Source organism: Gymnoscopelus braueri (genome assembly GCF_963280865.1).
Source record: "Gymnoscopelus braueri genome assembly, chromosome: 3".
Classification (NCBI taxonomy): Eukaryota; Metazoa; Chordata; class Actinopteri; order Myctophiformes; family Myctophidae; genus Gymnoscopelus; species Gymnoscopelus braueri.
Window position 1 is genome coordinate 6,387,474 of NC_137612.1, and position 23,375 is coordinate 6,410,848.

General features: G+C 41.6%; 1 protein-coding gene across 1 annotated transcript; it reads left to right on the plus strand.

Moving 5' to 3' along the window:
* Nucleotides 1-977: 977 nt before the first annotated feature.
* LOC308082898 (uncharacterized protein) lies at nucleotides 978-21,753 on the plus strand (the record flags this gene model as incomplete). Its single annotated transcript, XM_080424981.1, has 7 exons — nucleotides 978-1,242; nucleotides 8,076-9,498; nucleotides 15,628-15,658; nucleotides 15,807-16,086; nucleotides 16,896-18,244; nucleotides 19,302-19,314; nucleotides 21,596-21,753. Exons 1-7 carry the CDS (start codon nucleotides 993-995, stop codon nucleotides 21,751-21,753), a joined length of 3,504 nt encoding a protein of 1,167 aa, XP_080281107.1. The 5' UTR covers nucleotides 978-992.
* Nucleotides 21,754-23,375: the final 1,622 nt, after the last annotated feature.

Genomic DNA, 23,375 nt, shown 5'->3' on the forward strand with positions numbered 1-23,375 from the left:
AACGAAACGTCCGGTCAATCCCAAATTTGAATCACATGTCGAGGGTGGTTTACTCAACGAATCCCCAAAATAATTTCCACTTTGACCCATAGAGGGCGCCACAAATGCCCAAAACGTAACCGTTTTATGCAAAAACATGATTTTTGGGGGATCAATCCTCTCAAAATGAAAAGCAAGTGATCTCAGGAGTGACGTGACAATGTAATTGCCGCAGCCTCCGACGGTATTCCTCCCAGCGTATTACTCGGGTCCCGGCGGCACCGACCCGCGAATCGCGTCGGCGCAACCACACTCTGCAATTGCCCTGAATTGCGACGCGTCTAGTTTAAAATGAGATCCCCACGCACTCAAATCATGATGACATTTAAGAACTGTAGACTACCTATCATATGATTTATGATGTAGTGAATACTGTAGACTACCTATCGTGTGTGTGTGTGTGTGTGTGTGTGTGTGTGTGTGTGTGTGTGTGTGTGTGTGTGTGTGTGTGTGTGTGTGTGTGTGTGTGTGTTCCATGGAGGCGGGGCTGTAGAGTATAGTGTACAGGATGTTCTGTAGCCGTCCAGTCGTGGCTGCTGCAATGTCTGAAGCAACTGAAAAGAAACAAGTTTTAATCTCATGTACCTGTACATAAGCTCATAATAAATTAGTTTTAATCTAATTTACCTGTACACAAGATCATAATAAACACGTTTTAATCTCATGTACCTGAACCCAAGTCATAATAAATGTGTTTTACTTGAACTTGGAACCTCACCTGAGTGTCAGCAGATTCCTGCCAAGCCTTTTCTTATCAGCCCAATACAAGGGACAAGGTTCAGTGTGGCTTTGTCTGTACGAACCAACCAGAAAGGAGCTCTCGTCTCATGTGACCTCTGAGGAACCAACCAGAAAGGAGCTCTCGCTCTCATGTGACCTCTGAGGAAATTAAACCAAACTCAATCTGTTAGTCAGACAGACAGATAGACAGACAGACAGTCAGTTGTACTAAAATGGCGCAGCAGGGAGTTCAACTGGATCAGGATCAGTTGTGCTGTTCTATCTGTCTGGATCTACTGAAGGATCCAGTGACTGTTCCCTGTGGACACAACTACTGCAGCAGGTGTATCGAGGGTTACTGGAACCAGGATGATCAGAGAGGGAGGTTCAGCTGTCCACAGTGCAGACACACCTTCATCCCAAGACCTGTTCTGATGAAAAACACCATGTTGGCTGAGGTGGTGGAGAGCCTGAAGAAGACAGGTGATACCTTTAAATTCTCTTGTAAATACAGCTCACTGACTCTGTTTAATTGATTATTAGACAGAAATGCAAACAGCACAAGTACAGTCATGAACTTGGTCTAAAAGGATAACATCCATTGAGGTCCTATATATTCAATTCATCAACATAGCAAAATAAATAACACCAAAATACAATATCACCAAATAGGCGGGTGCAAATATGGTTTGACCCCAAAAAAATTGGAACAAAAGGTTTCTCAATGGTTTATTGTAGTATCAGGTGTACTTAATAACATATCAAAAGTCTACCAAAATCGGACCGCTAGAAATGTAAAATTTTCAAGATGGCCGCCGCGAGTTCCTTAAAAGACCATTACTCCTCCATTATTCATCCCAACTAATTTTGGTGTCTAACCCTATGTTTTGGTGATATAGGAATCCAATTAGCTTATATAAATTATAGTGAAGTGATTATAAGTACAATTATGTATTGATAAGTACAATTATGTATTTAAAAATTGGTTATAAGGGTATTTATGTTAAAAATTAAGAAACTTGTCTAATATAAATGGACATTTCTCCTTTTCCACGTGACATAATGCCCAGCATTGGTGATTTTACTTATAATTCAAATTCTGTTGAAGCTTTCAACAATTTATTTTGGGAATACATGCATTATTACTGTGTGGTACTGTGAAATTAGTCAAAACAGGGCCGCCGCGTGAAGGCTCAGTACCGCTAACCCCTATTTTTTTGTCACTTTTTTCTCATGCTTTTGTATTTTATATTGTTTTTGTACTTTTTGTATTTTTTAGATTTTTTAGTATTTTTCTTTTCTTTACTTTTTTTCTTGGATCAGATTTACCCCAGATTTACAATGAGTTATCACACTCTTCCTCCCATAAAGGTTGATTATGCGGATTCTCACAATTCTCGACTTGACATGGTCCACAAGCAGGCATACATGGCAGTCCGTATCGTCTGCAACTACACCGTTGTGTTTGGCAGGCAGTTTTGCAATTACAGTGGACCATATGCAGGAGGCTTTCTGGGGCAGCAGTTTTTTTTGGTCATAACTGGCACAAAGTGATTGTCCTCCAATCTCCATCCCCAATCCACCGGATTCATGTCACTCTCCATTTCAGTCCACACCATGATCTGGTAATAAACTCTTTGGCAGTGATATTTAGTCGAGGACTCTGTTGGAGGGAGATGTTCTGGGTTGACAAATGATTTGGCAGACACAATTTTCTTGCTAAGAAGTTTGTAGCGCAAAGATGAAAGTGAATCTGTATTCTTGCCACCAAACATAACTGCCATTGCCTTGCTCCCAAGGTCCTCTACCACATTTTTTGCTTGATTTGGGAGCAGAAACCCATTCGCACAGGTCTGGATGGTTGATTCACCCTTCACAAGTTTCTGGAACGCGGACTTTTTGCCAACACAAAAAATGCGTGACGTTGTATCACATCCTGTGAAAGCATGAATAAACAGCAACTGAGAACACAAGTCTCTACCCAGGACTTGTTTCATCTCGCTGATGTCATACACTTTAGGAACTTTGGATTTGTCCGAACGAAAATAGAGGCCTCTATTGTTCTTCTCAGCATAGTAGAGAAGAAGAACGAGCAAGTCTGTATCTTCCCCTATCAAGGTTGTGGACTGATGTTGTGACGCCTTGATTGCAACCTTGACAATGTCCACGTCTGCATCCCCTGGTGCATTGATAACAGTGCAGCCCTTCTTCTGCAGTTCCTCAGTCACAAGCTTAATAAGTCCTTGTTTGTTACAAGATCTGGACAGGAAGTCATCCTTTCTTCCCACAAACTCAGTTTGTGCAGTGAAGCTAACGATTGGGTGGGTGTTTTGCCCACGTCGTTGATGCGTATTGTCTTTGATGGAAGGACTGTCACTATAACCATCAAAAATTACAGCTGCTTTACCATATTGGTGTATGGTAAAGTCAGCATAGGACTGTGCAATGACACCATAACTGTCACCCATTTTCCATGGCAAGCGATGAATCAGGGAGCCACCATCAAGGACATAATGTTCAGTTGGTGGGATAGAATCCAGTATAGTTTTCTTTGATTCTTTGCTTGTCAGTTCAGTCACTGCCTGAGCTAGTTGGGGTTTGTCAGCCTTACGGAATATTTCTTTGGCTTCAAACAGGGCTGCAGGGAATGGGCTGAGCTCATAGGTCATTACCTCTTCCAGTGAAAGGTCTCCGGTTTTTGACATAATCAGAAATCGTTGGAACAACAGAGCAGGATCAATGGTTCGGTCTTTGGTAACTTTGATGCTAGACTCATCTGCAAGGGTTTTTGCCCGGTCTTTGCGTTTGAATGAGATCCCAAAAATGGGCTTTCCAACCATTTTTTCAATGATCTCATTCCCAACAGCCTCAAACTCATGAACATTCACGTCTTCTTTGGCGACTACACCAGTCACAATGTTTCTCAGAGATGGGTCGAGAGAGAATGGTTTAAAAGTGGCAAGTTTTTCTTTGATCTTTTCCTGGTCAGCGTGATCTCGTTTCATCCTGGAATCTGTGGATTCTCTGTGTTGCTCACTGGTCGTGTAGATGAGATCATTGAATTCCTGCATGGCATTGTTGTACTCAGATGTGATGGGTGTGGACATGGTCCACAACGCACGCATTTCTTCGGTCATTCCACTTCCATGAGTCAAGCCTCCACTACTCTTCAAGGACCGCATTAAGGTCTGCTCAATGACAAGGTCAGAGCTAAGGCCTGCCTAGAAGTGGTTGCTACGGCGTATCACATGGAAACCCCTGGAAAATTTGACATAGACATCGGGATGTCTGGTTTCGAGTTGGCACATTTCTTGGACGTAGAAAAAAGCTGATTTTAGGTAATTGTAGTGCCCAGCAGCAGCAAATATTGTCAGGCAGTCCAACATTGCACGCAAGTGCATCGTCCAAGATCCTGTGCGATCTGCTTCGATCAGCGCTCTTGCCGTCTGCAGCATTTTCAGATTTTTTTATCCACAGCCGACTTGTTTTTGACCTTGTGCTGAGTTCTGCCTTCTTAGTGTCAACTTCTTCTTTGATTTGTCTCAACTTATCCGATGCTACTGCACTCTCCAAAGTCGTCTCTTTCACTACCAAGGATGAGTACATCTCTTCTGCCTCATCTATCAATGACTCAAACTGTGGGTTATCCTCCAGCATATCCGACACTACTAGGTGATTGATACATCTGTCCACCAGCAGATGTCCACGGAAAGCTCTTTGTACTGATTTCCCAGTCATCATATGTTGGACAGCATTTGAGCCATAGACAACTTCCATAATGTTCCTGAGTCCTGAGCCTTCCATCAGTGTTCCTATTGCACCAAGTAGGTTCATGAATGTATGAAAACATCCAAGCATCAACACAATGCTTTTCAGCTGGCTACTCTGTGGTGCATCCATGATGATCTCTGCAGCTTTCCAATACAGTGGCTGATCGAACGTAATAATAGGTGGAACATGGTGTTTGATAGCAAGATCACAAATGAAATTCAGCGTGGACAGAATGCATGTCTTGTCCCCAGAGTACAAGTCAATCATAGGCAGGAACACAACAGATGATTGGCCTGGGTGTTCTAATCCTTAATGAATGATATGCATCATTCCCTGCCACCCAGGGGTTTCTCGTTTGAAATTTAGTGAGAGCTCCCACAGTACATCAACTGTCCTATCACAGTTGATCAATGCCGGGAGTTGTTTGAACACAATGTTTTGGCGCACATGTTTCGCCAAGCGATGTTCGATGATTGGGATTTTACTCTGCATTGAAACATCCAGGTTGGTAATCTGTCTCCTTGGAATGACACAATCCTTCTTTCGCCCTGGTGTGAGTGCTGCTATCGATAGTAAGGATATTGTGGTCAACATTGTCACCAGCAAAAAGAAGAGCTATGTCCGGCAAATCTATGTCATCCACTAACATATCTGGGGAAATTGAAGCTGCATTATTTTCAAAACGCAATACTTCTTTATAAGATGAACAAAATCCCATCCCATTAAGGGTGTCCACAAGGAATCGTGACCGATACAAATGATGTGCCTGCACTGCAAGACCAACTTGTAAGGGAGCTACAACGGCCCGTGGCCGAACTGCTTGGACAATTGCCTGTCCAATTGCTGCAACCTTTCGGCTTGTCTCCTTACCCACGAAAATAAAATTTAACAATGTCCGCAAAGTGCCAGGAACAAATGAGAGGGCAGAATCAAGCTCAAGCGACTTTGCACTTGGATAATGATTGGTAAGGAATGGGACATTGGACTTGATATCACTTTTAATCAATCGTGCTGCTGTTTCAATGATCTCTTGTTTCTGTGATTCTTCGTCCTTTGCTTGAGCGTTGAAATAAGATCTCAGTATCTGTGATGTCCTTTCCCTCATTGTCACTATGTCTTGGAGGCCTTCCGCTTCAGAAAAATGTACACTGTCCCCATACTTTTCTTTTAGCTTTGTCTTGAGGTAGAACTTTCCAAATGGTTCGGAATCTGTATTTCTCAGAAATTCCTTCATTTTATCATGCAAATGTGTAAGTGTCAACTGTTCCTCGTCATTATTCTCAAGGTAAGAGCAAATTTTCATGAATGCCTGCTCCTGATCTTCATTTTTGGGCAGCCAGACTTTCTGCGCTTTGCCTCTGGGACCTTCTGGAACTGTGGTGGTAAGGGATGCCCATTACGGAAATTAACACTGCATACGTGATGGTAAATACTGTCTGCAGCATGTAGATCACAGCCATAATATTCAATTCTGCCTTTGACGGTGAAGGCCCATTCATCAGAGCGATTGTCACAACACTCAAGAATGGACTTCACAAAAGTATCTGTTTTTACGTAACTAAAGTGTGCACTTCCATGCGTTACTGACACTGTAGCCCCACAGTAGACCCAATAGACAGTCGGTTTGGCTGTTGAAAGGACTGGTTGCTACTCTGGCACTTCTCTTTGGTGGCTCAACTTTAGTTTTTTTAATGTCTTTTGGATTTATGTACTGCTTTCGACAATTTGAGTGTACTTTTTCACCAGCTGAAATTACTATGTCATCCCCTCTTTGCACACTTGCACTGGTAATTCCATCAGCGCCCTTCTGTCGGACTTTAACCACATCAGAAGCATCTATTAATTCTTCACGGCAGATTTAGCAAGTCTCTCTAGCACTCATGGTCAAGCTACCATTCTAATATGCTTTTTCCACTAGCTGAATTTGCTGTGACCCCCTGTGTGAATCTGACAGACACTCATTGAAACACACAGGTATATATACACAGGGACTAACTAGACACAGGTGAAACTCAAAGAAAATCAACACAGGGATTGGCTGGGCCAGACAGGACACAGGTGATACAAATGAACCATAATCAGGGTATGTGAGACAAGACAGGTAACAACTACAAAGGAAGACAGGAACACAAACCCATTACTACAAAATAAGATGCAAGAGCACACTTCAAAAACAGGACACAGGAATTCAGAGCTTGACAGAGGAGTTATGAAGTTCTCGTGGGGTGGGTAGGGGGAGGGCAGCAGAGTGATTTTTCCCAATAATGGATGGGGTGGGGTGTATAACCAAAAATACATTTTTTTAAAGCCAAATTTGATCCACAGAGCTATCAAAAACGTTTCAATAATGCAAGCAATACTATTAATCAGCTGCCAATATTCTTGCCACCACCTTCAGAATTAATGGAATTTGTGACAATTAGATTTGTTGGTTTTAGCTGTTTTGAGGATATCTTGTTCCAATAGAAAAAAAAATAACTAGACGGATATTTATTACATAATTAGTTAAGTTGGGAGACCATTTCAGAGGGTTTTAATAGAGTCACAAACTAAATATTGAGATTCACAATTATCTAATTGTATCTCTGCAATGTGGACAAGTCCAATGGATTCCTAGGCCCCCAAAACATAGGGTTAGACACAAAAAGTACTTGCCTAGGATAAATAATGAAGGAGTTAAGCTGTTTTAATGATTTTTGGGCATCTTGGACGCCATCTTGAAAATAACACCTTTCCAGTGATCAAACTTTGGTAGACTTTTAGTATGTTATTCAGGACACCACATACTACAGAAAACAGTTGAGAAACCTTTTGATCCAATTTTTTGGGGGTAAGGTGCTTTTTTTTCATATATGCACCCGCCTAAAAAATACAAACGATTATATGAACATGAGTAAAACAAAAGTTTACAAAACTAATGAGAGATGAAACGTCTTATAACAAAAATAGTAAAGGTTTATCCTGAGAAAATATCTTACAAGCGTCGGAAATGATTAATGATAGCTTCCAGATAGTTTTCTGAAGTTTAAACAGCGAGTACAGAAATGTAAACACATTTTGTGATAAACGGTGGTTCATCCTTCTCATGACGTCATTGCCATCCCAGCTGTTCAATCAATCAAAGTTTATTTATATAGCACATTTCATACATCAAGTGCAGTTCAATGTGCTTCACAGAATAGGTTTAAAAAACAATTAAAAAACCCGGAGGATAACAGCAAAAGAGGAAAAGAAAACATTTAGAATAAGACTAGGAAAACAAGACCTACCTTGTGACTCCTAGGCAACCAGAAACCAGAGACCTCACTTATGCCATTATGTATAACAACAAGGCCGTGTGGCAGGTTATCTTGAGGGGAAACATATGTTCGACACACAGTCTGACACAGAGTGGTGTTAAGGCAGATAGACAGTAACAAAAACAATAGTTATCAGGCTGCAGAGACATGCTGGCTCCTATAGGCTACCAAATATGAGGGTACAGGCACATACAGTACCAATGAAATACATTTTTATCAGATTTATATGTATCAATCTATCAACAGGACTCCAAGCTGTTCCTCCTGATCACTGCTACGCTGGACCTGGAGATGTGGCCTGTGATGTCTGCACTGGGAGGAGACTGAAAGCTGTGAAGACTTGTCTTAAGTGTCAGGTCTCTTACTGTGACACTCACCTCCAGCCTCACCATCAGTCTCCTGCCTTTAAGAAACACAAGCTGGTCAAAGCATCCAGCGAGCTTCAGGAGAACATCTGCTCTCGTCACGACGAGGTGAAGAAGCTTTTCTGTCGTACCGATCAGCAGTGTATCTGCTCTCTGTGCTCCGTGGAAGAACACAAAGGTCACGATACGATCTCAGCTGCAGCAGAACGTACTGAGAGACAGAAGGAGCTCGATACAAGTCAGCGGAACATCCAGCAGAGAATCCAGGAGAGAGAGAAAAACCTGAAGGTGCTTCACCAGGAGGTGGAGTCCATCAACCACTGTGCTGACAGAGCAGTGGAGGACAGTGACGCCATCTTTACTGAGTTCATCTCTTCCACTGAGAGAAGACGATCTGAGGTGAGGGAGCAGATCAGAGAGCAGCAGGAACGTGAAGTGAGTCGTGCTGAAGAACTGAGGAGGTGTGTGGAGCAGGAGGTCACTGAACTGAGGAGGAGACATGCTGAGCTGGAGCAGCTCTCACTCACAGAGGATCACATCCGTTTTCTACAGCGTTACACCTCCTCCCTCTCAACGATCAGTGAATCTACACACCCAGTCAGCAGCAATGTTCGTCCTCTGAGATACTTTGAAGATGTGACTATGGCCGTGTCCAAGATGAGAGACAAACTAGAGGACATTCTTACAGAAGGAGGGACAAACGTCTCGGAGACAGTGAACAGAGTGGATGCTTTACTGTCAACACCAGCAGAACCCAAGACCAGAGCTGACTTCTTACAATATTCACGTCCAATCACACTGGATCCAAACACAGCATATCAATACCTGTCTCTGTCTAAAGGGAACAGAAAAGTAACATGGATGGACAAACCACAATCATATCCTGTTCACCCAGAGAGATTCACTACAGTGTATCAGGTTCTGAGTAGAAAGGGTCTGACTGGACGCTGTTACTGGGAGGTAGAGTGGAGTGGAGGCGCTGTTATTATAGCAGTCTCATGTAAAGATATCAGCAGAACGGGGTGTCATAATGAATGTGCATTTGGATTCAATGATAAATCATGGTCTTTAATGTGTAGGAAACAAGATTATATTTTCAGACACAGAGGCATTGAAACTGTCATCCCAGGCCGTGTGTCCTCCAGAGTAGGAGTGTACCTGGACCACAGTGCAGGTACTCTGTCCTTCTTTGTGTCTGACACCATGACTCTCCTCCACACAGTCCACACCACGTTCACACACAACCTCCATGTTGGATTTTATCCTCTATCACCTGGAGCCTCTGCTGAGTTGTGTGACCTCAAGTAGATCACACTTCTGTTATGTCACGAGTCCAGAATCGTTTCTTCATTATTTTATTGTTTTTCTCTCAGCCTGCGTTGTGAGCTTGTAGATCAGCTATTTTTGCTTTGCGTCGTATGATGAAGTATAATAGGGGTTTTAAAGTGGTTAATAATCTATTTTAATATGTTGTTCTCCTCTTGTATTCATACACCTTCTTGCTACCATTTGTCTTGTTATGATGTAATCATTACTTTATGGATTTTATATTTCTGGTGAAATATAATATTTTTGTTATTGTTTTAGACTTGGTTCTCAAAATGTTCAGGCCACGACCCCCCCAAAATAATCATATTTGAACTGGGGACCCCCCAAAATAATATTTGAACTGTGGACCCCCCAAAATAATCATATTTGAACTGTGGACCCCCCAAAATAATCATATTTGAACTGGGGACCCCCCACCCTGATAAGCACTTGAAATTGTAGGAGTTGAGGCATTACATTTAGTTTGACTCGGTTCCACAGATAGATATTGTGAAAATAGCAGATCTACAAGCTCACAACCCATCACAAATGTGATGTGTTGTGTGCATGTATCTGTTATTTAAGGTTTGCCTCTTTCTTATTTGACAACTTGGCAAATGTTTGACCATTTTTTATAGTATAGTTTGTTGATTACTTTTGACGCTGTAATGGTCTTATTTTTATTTTATCTGTATTAAAAAGGTCTTAAAAGTCTTTAAATGGTCTCTTTATAAATGTGCAGATACCCTGTATACACTTATACTGTATGTTGGTCTGTTTACTGTTGAGTGAGAAAACAATGTTGTACATTAAGATAATCATGTGGGGACCCCCCTGGGGGTCCCGGCCCACAGTTAGAGCAGCACTGCTCTAAGACACAGTATAAATAGTCTTTGTGAATAAAGTGACATTAAAGATGAACAAACCAAACATCTCTGATCTCTGCTTTGTTCTTCTATTCTAACAGTCTGTGTAGAAAGGTTGACACAGCAACTTTTAATCTAGTTAAAGGTTAACTTAAAGGTTAAGATAGATAACGTTTTATTTACTAGTCTACATAGCTGCTTTGACACCCATTGTTATGGGTCACAAGATATGACATTTTTGGCTTCTTCTACAACAACAAAAAAACATATTTTTCAAAAACATCTAAAAAGCCTATCTACACGCTCATGTGTTGTGAGCTTGTAGTGAGCTTGTAGTGAGCTTTAACTAAAAAAAAATGAAAAAAAGGGGTTTAAATTGATTCATTCATGATGTATGTTTGTATTGGGAGACACCAAATGTCTCTTTAGGATCTGGAGCTATAGGCTCACCGTCCCTTGAAGTAAGGAATCGTCCCTTATTGGTAAACTATAAGACCTGTCCCAGGCTTAATGTACTGATAAGAGACACAATGTGGTCCTTATTTTTGGGGAATCTAATATTTTGAGATATGGATTTTTCACGAGCTGTACTGTATGCCGTAATCATCCAAGACATTTTTTTTTCTTCAAATATTTCACTTTATGCAGGCCTGCCGGTATGAATGGGCTAGTGGGGCTAAGCCCCCCCCTATCTTATGGAATAAAGATGAGAAATTATTATTCAAATGTTTTAGAAGAGATTATTTTATATGCTGGTGGAACCTAGAGCAGCAACAGCATCAAATAGTTACAAGAAAAACACAATATGTCAAAATGGGCTGATTTATTTTAGCCCAAATCAGCTTCCATTGGCTTTCATTGAGTTGAGTGTTTCGTGTTTGACAGCTGACATGACACGCCTGCTTGATTCACTCACCATAGAGCGTCGCAGTTCCCGCCCACTTCCTGTTTTTTTTTGGTGCCGGAAGAAAAAACTTTTCCATTGACATTTCCAAAAATATTTATATCTATTAATTTAAGCCTCGAATCAAACCATCACGAGATGACATGAATCATGACCATAAAACGTTTTTTTCTGTGATTTTTATTTATTTTATATTTAATTATATGATATACTATATTTAATAAATACACTTTGTTTTGCCGTTTTCAACAAAAAAAAAATCACAGAATCAAACGTTTATGGTCATGATTCATGTCATGTCATGATGGCTTGATTCGAGGCTTAAATTAATAGATATAAATATTTTTGGAAATGTCAATGGGAAAATGCATTGAGTTTTTTCTTCCGGCACCAAAAAAAACAGGAAGTGGGCGGGAACTGCGACGCTCTATTGGGGATAATATTTCTTAGCCCCCAAGCTCCGCCCTCACTGGCTTTAGACCAATGACAAGTGCTACCTGCGTTTCTGTGCTTTCTTCTGGGAAGGTGTGTGTGTGTGAGAGAGAGAGAGAGAGAGAGAGAGTGCGTGTGCGTTTTCCACCACTGCATATAGGCTACTATAATACCAGCAGAATATGGATGCTGGGGTTGAAGTGGTTAATATAACTGTACATAATCAGGGCTCATCAATGTGTCCGTGTGGAACATTTTACATGTAGTTTTTACACACCATTATAATGTTCTTATTTTGATCATAAAACCCAATTTACTGAACGTCAGTCTCCAGGTTTTCTTCAGAATATGTATGACACTGATTTACTATGACACTATAAATGACACATTAGGAGTCAGTCAACTGCTATTTTCAAGGACCCCCATAACTCTGAGAGGGTACAAATGGAACCAAATGGACCGTGAAGGTCCATTTGGTTCCATCTGTACACTCTCATAACCGTAAGGGTCCATTTAGAACCCCCCACAAGTAACCATGAGGGTCCCTGGACCACACTTTGAGACCCACTGGTGTAGAAGAGTGTTTCCAGTGAGTCAACACCCTGACTCTGTTTGACCAGAATGGAACAGAGCCTTCATTAGTATCATTGGTAACACCTGTGAAGGAAGAGGCCCAATTTCTTTACAATATGGCTGCTGTGCATAGAGCCTATAGAAGGTTCATTTGGCAAAGGGTCCTTGTAAGAAGATTAGGAAAGGAGACATGTGTACCTCTATGCTGCCAGTGGATTCAACATACATTCTAAAGGGGTTACGTCGCCCTCTGGTGGTGGTTTCTGTTTGAAGCACCAGTGAGAAAATGCAATTGAATCTATGCCTGTTGTTGTGTTGTGTTGTGTTGTGTTGTGTTGTGTTTCTGCTAACTTTCGTTTTATTTTGTATTATTTTTTACTGAATGGGATCCCAGAATGTTTTTCTGCTGACCTGACTTGTCTGTCGTCACTAGTTCTGTCTTGAGGATGTTGCAGAGAGAGAGAGAGAGAGAGAGAGAGAGAGAGAGAGAGAGAGAGAGAGAGAGAGAGAGAGAGAGAGAGAGAGAGAGCTCTTATCTAATGTCTGCATGAAGCATGGACCCCTTAACTGAGAGAGAGATGAAGCAGGGACCCCTTATAGCTGAGAGAGAGATGAAGCAGGGACCCCTTATAGCTGAGAGAGAGATGAAGCAGGGACCCCTTATAGCTGAGAGAGAGATGAAGCAGGGACCCCTTATAGCTGAGAGAGAGATGAAGCAGGGACCCCCATTACATATTGTATAACATTGTGTTGCAGATTTCATAGATGTCATAGATAGCTTCATAGACTAGTTTGACAGCACTATCATTAGATTCATGTTAATGTGTATTTTCAGACATTTAACCACTTAAACCCTCAATACTTAGTAAACTTGACCTTTGGCTCTGTACTTGGTCTGTACTGTTTTTCCCTCTACACCTCTTTGCCGAAAATATCCGATCTACAAGTCCATGAATGTGGGTTTGGATCCAGTGATAGATGGTGGTCTTTACGGTGAACCAAACAAGGTTATAGTTTTATACACAGAGGCATTGAAACTCACATCCCAGTTTGTGTCTCTAGATCACTGCTTCCCAAACTGTTCAGCTCAGGACCCAAAAGAGAAAAAAACATGTTTGCCTGGGACCCAAACTAGTGAAAATAGCAGATCTACAAGCTCACAACGTGTCGCTTTGCGCCGCGTTGTGAGCTCGCAGATCTACTATTTTCACTGCTTCTTAAATATGTTGTTTTCTGATTTAGGGAATTTCTTTGATATTTTTTAAATTTGATTTAAATACAAATATTTGAAAAATGTTTGAAATCGGTTTCGTCTCACGAAAATGTGTGAATATTTATGTGGAAATCTTTAGAAAATCTTTTTAAATAATAATAGTTAATGAAAAAATGTAGGAGACAAAAAATAAAGGGATATTCACTCACCACTCACCCACGAAAAAGGATCCGCGACCCACAAATGGGTCCCGACCCACTGTTTGGGAAACAGTGCTCCAGAGTAGGAGTGTACCTGGACCACAGTGCAGAGGTCATGACCTCCAGAGTAGGAGTGTACCTGGACCACAGTGCAGAGGTCATGACCTCCAGAGTAGGAGTGTACCTGGACCACAGTGCAGAGGTCATGACCTCCAGAGTAGGAGTGTACCTGGACCACAGTGCAGAGTTCATGACCTCCAGAGTAGGAGTGTACCTGGACCACAGTGCAGAGGTCATGACCTCCAGAGTAGGAGTGTACCTGGACCACAGTGCAGAGGTCATGACCTCCAGAGTAGGAGTGTACCTGGACCACAGTGCAGAGGTCATGACACCATGACTACTTCAAGCAACTTGGATTGTGCATTTCATTTATAAACCAAGGTCCCCAGAGTGTCGCCATTCTATGTCACACAAAAGTAGCAAAAATAGCCGATCTACAAGCTCAAAACGCGTGATGAAAGTCCCCAGTGACAGCTGTTGCGCTCGCCATGTTTATGAATGGTTAAAAATCTTTTGAAAATAGCAGATCTATAAGCTCACAACGCCTCACAAGCTTGTAGATCTGCTATTTTCAAAAGATTTTAATACATATTAGAATTTGGGAAATGGGACATTCTGCATATCTTTACTTTTGGTATTTTAAGTATATTTAATTTACTTGCATAATGGGGACACTTTAGTGTTTTATTTACCTTGCAGATGTCACCTCACCGCTGTAATTTAATTCATAAAAACAAAAGTTGTATTTGGAGTGGACTGCTTCAGGACATCTGACAGTTGGCTCTGGTATTTTTATGATCCATTTCACTGTATATATTCGCAAAGGGTGTTTAAACTGCTGTGTAGCGTAGGACAGCACTACGTAGTTTACGTAGGCTTTACGTAGGCTTCGTCCAGGAGGTCTTTACGTGCATGCTGTCTCCGAATGTAGTTTCAGCACACACGTAACGCCGTGCGCTTGAGAACCTACGACGATGGTGTCTCCAGAAGCCAGTTTAGATGGCACGTAGGGCACACACAGCTGCTACTAACGAAGATGCGCAGCTGCGTGGAGGCTCTTACGCAGCTTCTAGGCTACGCACGAGCTCAAATTCGTTTGGGAAACCCGGCCTATGTTGATTCACAGTGATTCACTGGTAGAAAATGTTTCCAGCCTGTTGAAATATGAGTCATTAATTTTCTTCTATTGTTCTATCTATAGAATAAAACCTCCATTAAAACTTTGATGAACTTTTAAAGACAAAACACACTGAAACTTTCCCTGTCTCTCTTTCTCAACATTATGTATAATAGAACTACAATACAACCGGAAAAGAAAAAGAGGACACTCTGATCTGAAAGTACCAAAGTTGATCCAAAGCAGAGGATATTTAGCCATAATAAGTACAAATATGCAAGAAGCTACATCTGTGACTACACTATTGAAACCAGGGGACTTTGTAGGCTACATGTCACATGAGAGTGTTGAGAGAGTTGATTGATTAGATCAGATAAGGACAGTAGCCACTGTTAAAGAACAGTAATGGAGCCTGAGTTGCGTCATCTAAGACAGTACCAAGTCAACAGATTCTGTTGATTAACAAGATTAATCAACAGAATGTTACACCCACATGGGTAGACCAAACCCATAATAAATAGGGTGGATGCTCACTGGTCAGAACAAAGTGTCCTGCAGGCATCAGTGTTACTACTGTAGTTGACAGGGCGTTATTGCTGTGTTCGTCATTTTCCATTGCGAGTTCCGAGAGACTGACGGTAAGAATTGAGAGTGTTTACACGATGATAAATGTATGTATTTCTGATATGTTTCACAGTTTGTGTGTATATTTCATGTCAATAATTTGTTGTTGTGTTGTTGTTTATGTTTCCTTTTCTAGGTTTATAACCTATTGGCCTAGAAGTGTTAGAGTATGTTTGTATTGTAATGTTAGTATAATAAAATCATCAAAGACACAGGTCTGAGTTGTGTCCGCTAACTCGGTTGCTAGAATACCCTTTACAAGGGGAGATCTAATTAGTTGTATTACTTGTGTGACTGGCTAGATAAATTGTACAGACAGACAGTCATACAGTCAGTTGTACTAAAATGGCGCAGCAGGGAGTTCAACTGGATCGGGAACAGTTGTGTTGTTCTATCTGTCTGGATCTACTGAAGGATCCAGTGACTGTTCCCTGTGGACACAACTACTGCAGCAGGTGTATCGAGGGGTTCTGGAACCAGGACGATCAGAGAGGGAGGTTCAGCTGTCCACAGTGCAGACACACCTTCATCCCTAGACCTGTTCTGAAGAAAAACACCATGTTGGCTGAGGTGGTGGAGAGCCTTAAGAAGACAGGTGATACCTTTAAATTCTCTTGTAAATACAGCTCACTGACTCTGTTTAATTGATTGATTGAATATTGTATCAGACAGAAATGAATACAGCTCGAGTACAGTCATACACTTGGGGCCCTATCTTGGGCGCCACCTTACCCATTATCCCTAAACTTCTTTGCAATTTTTTACTATTTTGAAAAATATTTTCAAATAGTTCAAATATCCAATCTACAAGCTCACAACGTGTCGATGTAGATCGCCTAGTTGAACTATTTTAAAATGTTTTTTTCAAAGATAGGGCCCATGGTCTAAAAGGATAACACAAAATCCATTGAGGTCTTACTGTATATATTCAATTCATCAACATAGCATAAAAAATAACACCAAAAATACAATATCATCAAAAATATAAATATAACTTTACTAAACCAATAAAGAGATGAAATGTCTTATTACAGAAATATTAAAGGGTTTATCTCGAGAAAATATCTTACAAGCGTCGGAAATTTCTGAAGTTTAAACAACGAGTACAGAAACATTTTGTTATAGACGGTGGTTCATCCGTCTCACGACATCATTGCCATCCCAGCTCTCAGTCTACCTTGTGGCTCCTAGGCAACCAGAGTCGTTGCGGGAAAAAATATGTTAGACACACAGTCTGACACAGAGTGGTGTTAAGGCAGATAGACAGTAACAAAAACAATAGTTATCAGGCTGCGGAGACATGCTGAATCCTATAGGCTACCAAATATGAGGGTACAGGCACATACCAATGAAATACATTTTCATCAGATTGATAAATACATATATGTATCATTCTATCAACAGGACTCCAAGCTGTTCCTCCTGATCACTGCTACGCTGGACCTGGAGATGTGGCCTGTGATGTCTGCACTGGGAGGAGACTGAAAGCTGTGAAGACTTGTCTTAAGTGTCAGATCTCTTACTGTGACACTCACCTCCAGCCTCACCATCAGTCTCCTGCCTTTAAGAAACACACGCTGGTCAAAGCATCCAGCGAGCTTCAGGAGAACATCTGCTCTCGTCACGACGAGGTGAAGAAGGTTTTCTGTCGAACCGATCGTCAATTTATCTGCTCTCTGTGCTCCATGGACGAACACAAAGGTCACGATACCATCTCAGCTGCAGCAGAACGTACTGAGAGACAGAAGGAGCTCGATACGAGTCAGCGGAAAATCCAGCAGAGAATCCAGGAGAGAGAGAAAGACCTGAAGGTGCTTCACCAGGAGGTGGAGTCCATCAACCACTGTGCTGACAGAGCAGTGGAGGACAGTGACGCCATCTTTACTGAGTTCATCTCTTCCACTGAGAGAAGACGATCTGAGGTGAGGGAGCTGATCAAAGAGCAGCAGGAACGTGAAGTGAGTCGTGCTGAAGAACTGAGGAGGCGTGTGGAGCAGGAGGTCACTGAACTGAGGAAGAGACATGCTGAGCTGGAGCAGCTCTCACTCACAGAGGATCACGTCCATTTTCTACAGCGTTACACCTCCTCCCTCTCAACGATCAGTGAATCTACACACCCAGTCAGCAGCAATGTCCGTCCTCTGAGATTCTTTGAAGATGTGACTGTGGCCGTGTCCAAGATGAGAGACAAACTAGAGGACATTCTTAAAGAGGGAGGGACAAACGTCTCAGAGACAGTGAACAGAGTGGATGTTTTACTGTCAACACCAGCAGAACCCAAGACCAGAGCTGACTTCTTACAATATTCACGTCCAATCACACTGGATCCAAACACAGCTCATTATTTCCTGTCTCTGTCTAAAGGGAACAGAAAAGCAACATGGATGGACAAATCACAATCATATCCTGATCACCCAGAGAGATTCACCTTAGTGTGTCAGGTTCTGAGTAGAGAGGGTCTGACTGGACGCTGTTACTGGGAGGTAGAGTGGAGTGGAAACCATGTTATTATAGCAGTCTCATATAAAGGGTCTGATATGAGACTGGGATTCAATGATAAATCATGGTCTTTGCATTGTAGGAAACAAGGCTATACTTTCAGACACGGAGGCATTGCAACTGTCATCCCAGGCCGTGTGTCCTCCAGAGTAGGAGTGTACCTGGACCACAGTGCAGGTACTCTGTCCTTCTTTGTGTCTGACACCATGACTCTCCTCCACACAGTCCACACCACGTTCACACACAACCTCCATGTTGGATTTAATGCTCGATATCCTGGAACCACTTTTGAGTTGTGTGACCTCAAGTAGATCACACTTCTGTTTTCTCTCATGTCACGAGTCCAGAATCGTTTCTTCAACATTTTATTGTTTTTCTCTCAGCCTGCCTTGTGAGCTTGTAGATCAGCTATTTTTGCTTTGCGTCGTATGATGAAGTATAATGGTGGTTTAAAGTGGTTAATAATCTATTTTAATATGTTGTTCTCCTCTTGTATTCATACACCTTCTTGCTACCATTTGTCTTGTTATGATGTAATCATTACTTTATGGATTTTATATTTCTGGTGAAATATAATGTTTTTGTTATTGTTTTAGACTTGGTTCACAAAATGTTCAGGCCACGACCCCCCAAATTAATAATGTTTGAATTGGAGACCCCCCAAAATAATATTTGAACTGTGGACCCCCCAAAATAATCATATTTGAACTGGGGACCTCCCAAAATAATATTTGAACTATGGACCCCCCAAAATAATCATATTTGAACTGGGGACCCCCCACCCTGATAAACACTTGAAATTATAGGAGTTGAGGCATTACATTTAGTTTGACTCGGTTCCACAGATAAATATTGTGAAAATAGCAGATCTACAAGCTCACAACCCATCACAAATGCGATGTGTTGTGTGCATGTATCTGTTATTTAAGGTTTGCCTCTTTCTTATTTGACAACTTGGCAAATGTTTGACCATTTTTTATAGTATACTTTGTTGATTACTTTTGACGCTGTAATGGTCTTATTTTTATTTTATCTGTATTAAAAAGGTCTTAAAAGTCCTTAAATTGTCTCTTTATAAATGTGCAGATACCCTGTATACACTTATACTGTATGTTGGTTTGTTTACTGTTGAGTGAGAAAACAATGTTGTACATTAAGATAATCATGTGGGGACCCCCCTGGGGGTCCCGGCCCACAGTTTGAGCAGCACTGCTCTAAGACACAGTATAAATAGTCTTTGTGAATAAAGTGACATTAAAGATGAACAAACCAAACATCTCTGATCTCTGCTTTGTTCTTCTATTCTAACAGTCTGTGTTGAAAGGTTGACACAGCAACTTTTAATCTAGTTAAATGAACGTTACCGCTTAAAGGTTAAGATAGATAACGTTTTATTTACTAGTCTACATAGCTGCTTTGACACCCATTGTTATGGGTCACAAGATATGACTTTTTTGGCTTCTTTTACAAAAAAAAACATATTTTTCAAAAACAATCTAAAAAGCCTATCTACACGCTCATGTGTTGTGAGCTTGTAGTGAGCTTTAACAAAAAAAAAGAGAAAAGGGGGTTAAATGTATTCATTCATGATGTATTTTTGTATTGGGAGAAACCAAATGTCTCTTTAGGATCTGGAGCTATAGGCTCACCGTCCCTTGAAGTAAGGAATCGTCCCTTATTGGTAAACTAAGACCTGTCCCAGGCTTAATGTACTGATAAGAGACACAATGTGGTCCTTATTTTTGGGGGGAATTCAATCAATGACACCCAGTAGTGGAAAGTAACTACAATTTTGAGGGATTTGTACTTTACTGGAGTATTTCCAATTTTCAGTACTTTTATTTATATACTCCACTACATCTCAGAGACAATTATTGTACTTTTACTCCACTACAATTATTTGAAAACTTTAGTTCCTAGTTACTTTGCAGATATAAATTGTTATATTATAAAACATACATTAACCACTTTAGCCCTATTTTATACATAGGCTATTTGAAAATAACCGATCTATAAGCTCACAACGCGTTGCATCGCGAAGCGTTGTGAGCTTGTAGATCTGCTATTTTCAAACATTTTAGTACTTTTACTTTTGGTACTTTAAGTATATTTTGATGCCAATACTTTTGTACTTTTACTCAAGTAAATTTTTTAACACAGGCCTTTTACTTATAACAGAGTATTTTTGTATTGATACTTTTACTTAAAGGGATAGTTCACCCCATAAATGACTTTTTTTCCTATCGATTAGTCAAAAATATCCATGAATTCAAGTCTCCATGGGATGACTAATCAATAGAAAAAAAAGTCATTTTGGGGGTGAACTATCCCTTTAAGTAAGATATCTGGGTACTTTTTCCACCACTGCATATAGGCTACTATAATACCAGCAGAATATGGATGCTGGGGTTGAAGTGGTTAATATAACTGTACATAATCAGGGCTCATCAATATGTCCGTGTGGAACATTTTACATGTAGTTTTTACACACCATTATAATGTTCTTATTTTGATCATAAGACCCAATTTATTTAACGTAAAGGCAAACAGGGACCCTTATAGCTGAGAGAGATATGAAGCAGGGACCCCTTAACCGAGAGAGAGATGAAGCAGGGACCCCTTAGCTGCATGAGAGAGAGATGAAGCAGGGACCCCTTAGCTGAGAGAGATGAAGTAGGGACCCCTTAGCTGCATGAGAGAGAGATGAAGCAGGGACCCCTTAGCTGCATGAGAGAGAGATGAAGCAGGGACCCCTTAGCTGCATGAGAGAGAGATGAAGCAGGGACCCCTTAGCTGAGAGAGATGAAGCAGGGACCCCTTAGCTGCATGAGAGAGAGATGAAGCAGGGACCCCTTAGCTGAGAGAGATGAAGTAGGGACCCCTTAACTGAGAGAGATGAAGCAGGGACCCCTTAACTGAGAGAGAGATGAAGCAGGGACCCCCTATCTGAGAGAGAGATGAAGCAGGGACCCCCTATCTGAGAGAGAGATGAAGCAGGGACCCCTTAACTGAGAGAGAGATGAAGCAGGGACCCCTTAGCTGAGAGAGAGATGAAGCAGGGACCCCTTAGCTGAGAGAGAGATGAAGCAGGGACCCCTTAGCTGAGAGAGACATGAAGCAGGGACCCCCTAGCTGAGAGAGAGATGAAGCAGGGACCCCTTAGCTGAGAGAGAGAGAGATAAAGCAGGGACCCCTTAGCTGAGAGAGAGATGAAGCAGGGACCCCTTAGCTGAGAGAGAGATGAAGCAGGGACCCCCTAGCTGAGAGAGAGATTAAGCAGGGACCCCTTATAGCTGAGAGAGAGATTAAGCAGGGACCCCTTAGCTGAGAGAGAGATGAAGCAGGGGCCCTTGAGCCGAGAGAGAGAGAGAGAGAGAGAGAGAGATAAAGCAAGCAGGGACCCCTTAGCTGAGAGAGAGATGAAGCAGGGACCCCTTAGCTGAGAGAGAGATGAAGCAGGGACCCCCTTGCTGAGAGAGAGATGAAGCAGGGACCCCTTAGCTGAGAGAGAGATGAAGCAGGGGCCCCTTATAGCAGAGAGCCTGCAGCCTGCAAACCTCGTGCCATTCCTCTGCCTCCGGTCACCCCCATCCCACCACCCCCAGGATCTCCATTCTGCATGGGCAGGGCTGACGGGCTCTACCCAGACCCCCAGGCCAAGAACAAGTACTGGCAGTGCGACTCTGGAAACACCATCACACAGACATGCCCTGCTGGCACCGTGTTCGACAGCTCCTTTACCTGTTGTAACTGGGCTCACTGAGAGAGGTCACATGGTTCCACTTTGACTTTAGTCGTTGTTTAGGTGTTTTGGAGCTGGGTGTAAATAGTCTGTTAATGCAACACCATGCTGCTATGGCCCATATCTGAGAACTGCTCCATAACTGTTTCTGTCTATAGCGATCACTGATGGAAATAAAAATGAATGATGACTTTCAAAGCAACTGGGACTGTTAAGTTATTTCTCATCTGCCTTTCTCTCATCCTGTCGTTATGTCTCCACTTAAGTTAATCAATTCTCAAAATATCCAAACAAACAGTACAAAGACAAAGAAGAAGAGAGTAATCATTATCATCATCATCATTATCTTACAACATACAGTATTGACAGCTGTCATGGCCTTCAAGTAAACTTTTCCCCCATAATGTAATAATAAAGTCAAATATTTCAAGACTTTTTTTTTGTTTTAATCTTGACGATTATAAATCCAAAATCCAATTTCTCAAAATATTAGAATATAAGACTATAACATTTTAACTCTCTCAGTGCCAAGCCCCAAGTTATCCCGAGTTTTTGCTGAATGCCCTCAGTGCCAGCACGAGAAATCCCGAGTTTTTACTTTTTACTGTGATCGCGCTATTCTGTTTATTTTTCACCATAGGTTTCGAGTTCCACTTACTTCACCCACACCGGGATCCGGTTTCATGACGCAGATTCCGTTTCCGGTTCTAATTGTTTTTTCCCCGGTCATTTTCGTCCAGAATAGGGGAAAACATTTTTTTTCACACGGTATAAAAAACGAACCGAGAGCTCCACTTCTATTTTCTGTAGTCTGGGTGACGGACAGTCATCGTCGTCGTTTTTCACATCGTACTTTAATCTGATCGGCAATCTGAGAAAACGTCACATCCGGTTTATGACGTATGCACTGTTTGGGCCTGTTTGGGGGGGCGAGCGAGTCAGCGAGGTGATAAAGGTGTCTATTTGCTGCTCTCTGCTGGTAGAACTGTCGTTCATGTGTTTAAAACCGCAATCAGACAATTTATTTGAATGAAGAATTACAAAATAAAAAAATAAAAAAACACGCAAATCGCTGGTACTGGGGGGGGGTACTTCATGAAAATACTCTGGCAGTCAATTAATAAAAGATGTATAATACAGAAATCTCAACCTTCTGAAAAGTCTGTTCATGTATTGGTCGGGGTGCTAGTGAAAGTTAGAGGAGTTCTTACTGTATGGTGTGTGTTATATGAAATGTGAGCTTACCATAATCACAGTAATCCTTAAAAGACTGCACGCTATATCATATATACATTCGGCCTGGCGTAGTGCTTTGTTTGAGCAGCAGAGGGCACTCTGAGTTCAGACTAGTAGTTGAATGGCAGCAGGTGTGTATGCTTGTGTGATCTTGCTACTGTTATCTACGGCGTGTTATCTACGGGGGGTACCAGGGGGTACCCAGCAAAATTAGTTAATATAGCGTCACAATCATTTTAACCACTTTAACCATATATTTTATACCTTGGCTATAAAAAAATAGCAGATCTACAAGCTCATAGCGCGTCAATTCGTGCCTTGCTATGAGCTTGTAGATCTGCTATGTTTGTAAAAATTGCTGGCACAAAATGTTTTGAGATGGGGGGTTCCGCAGCCAAATACAATTC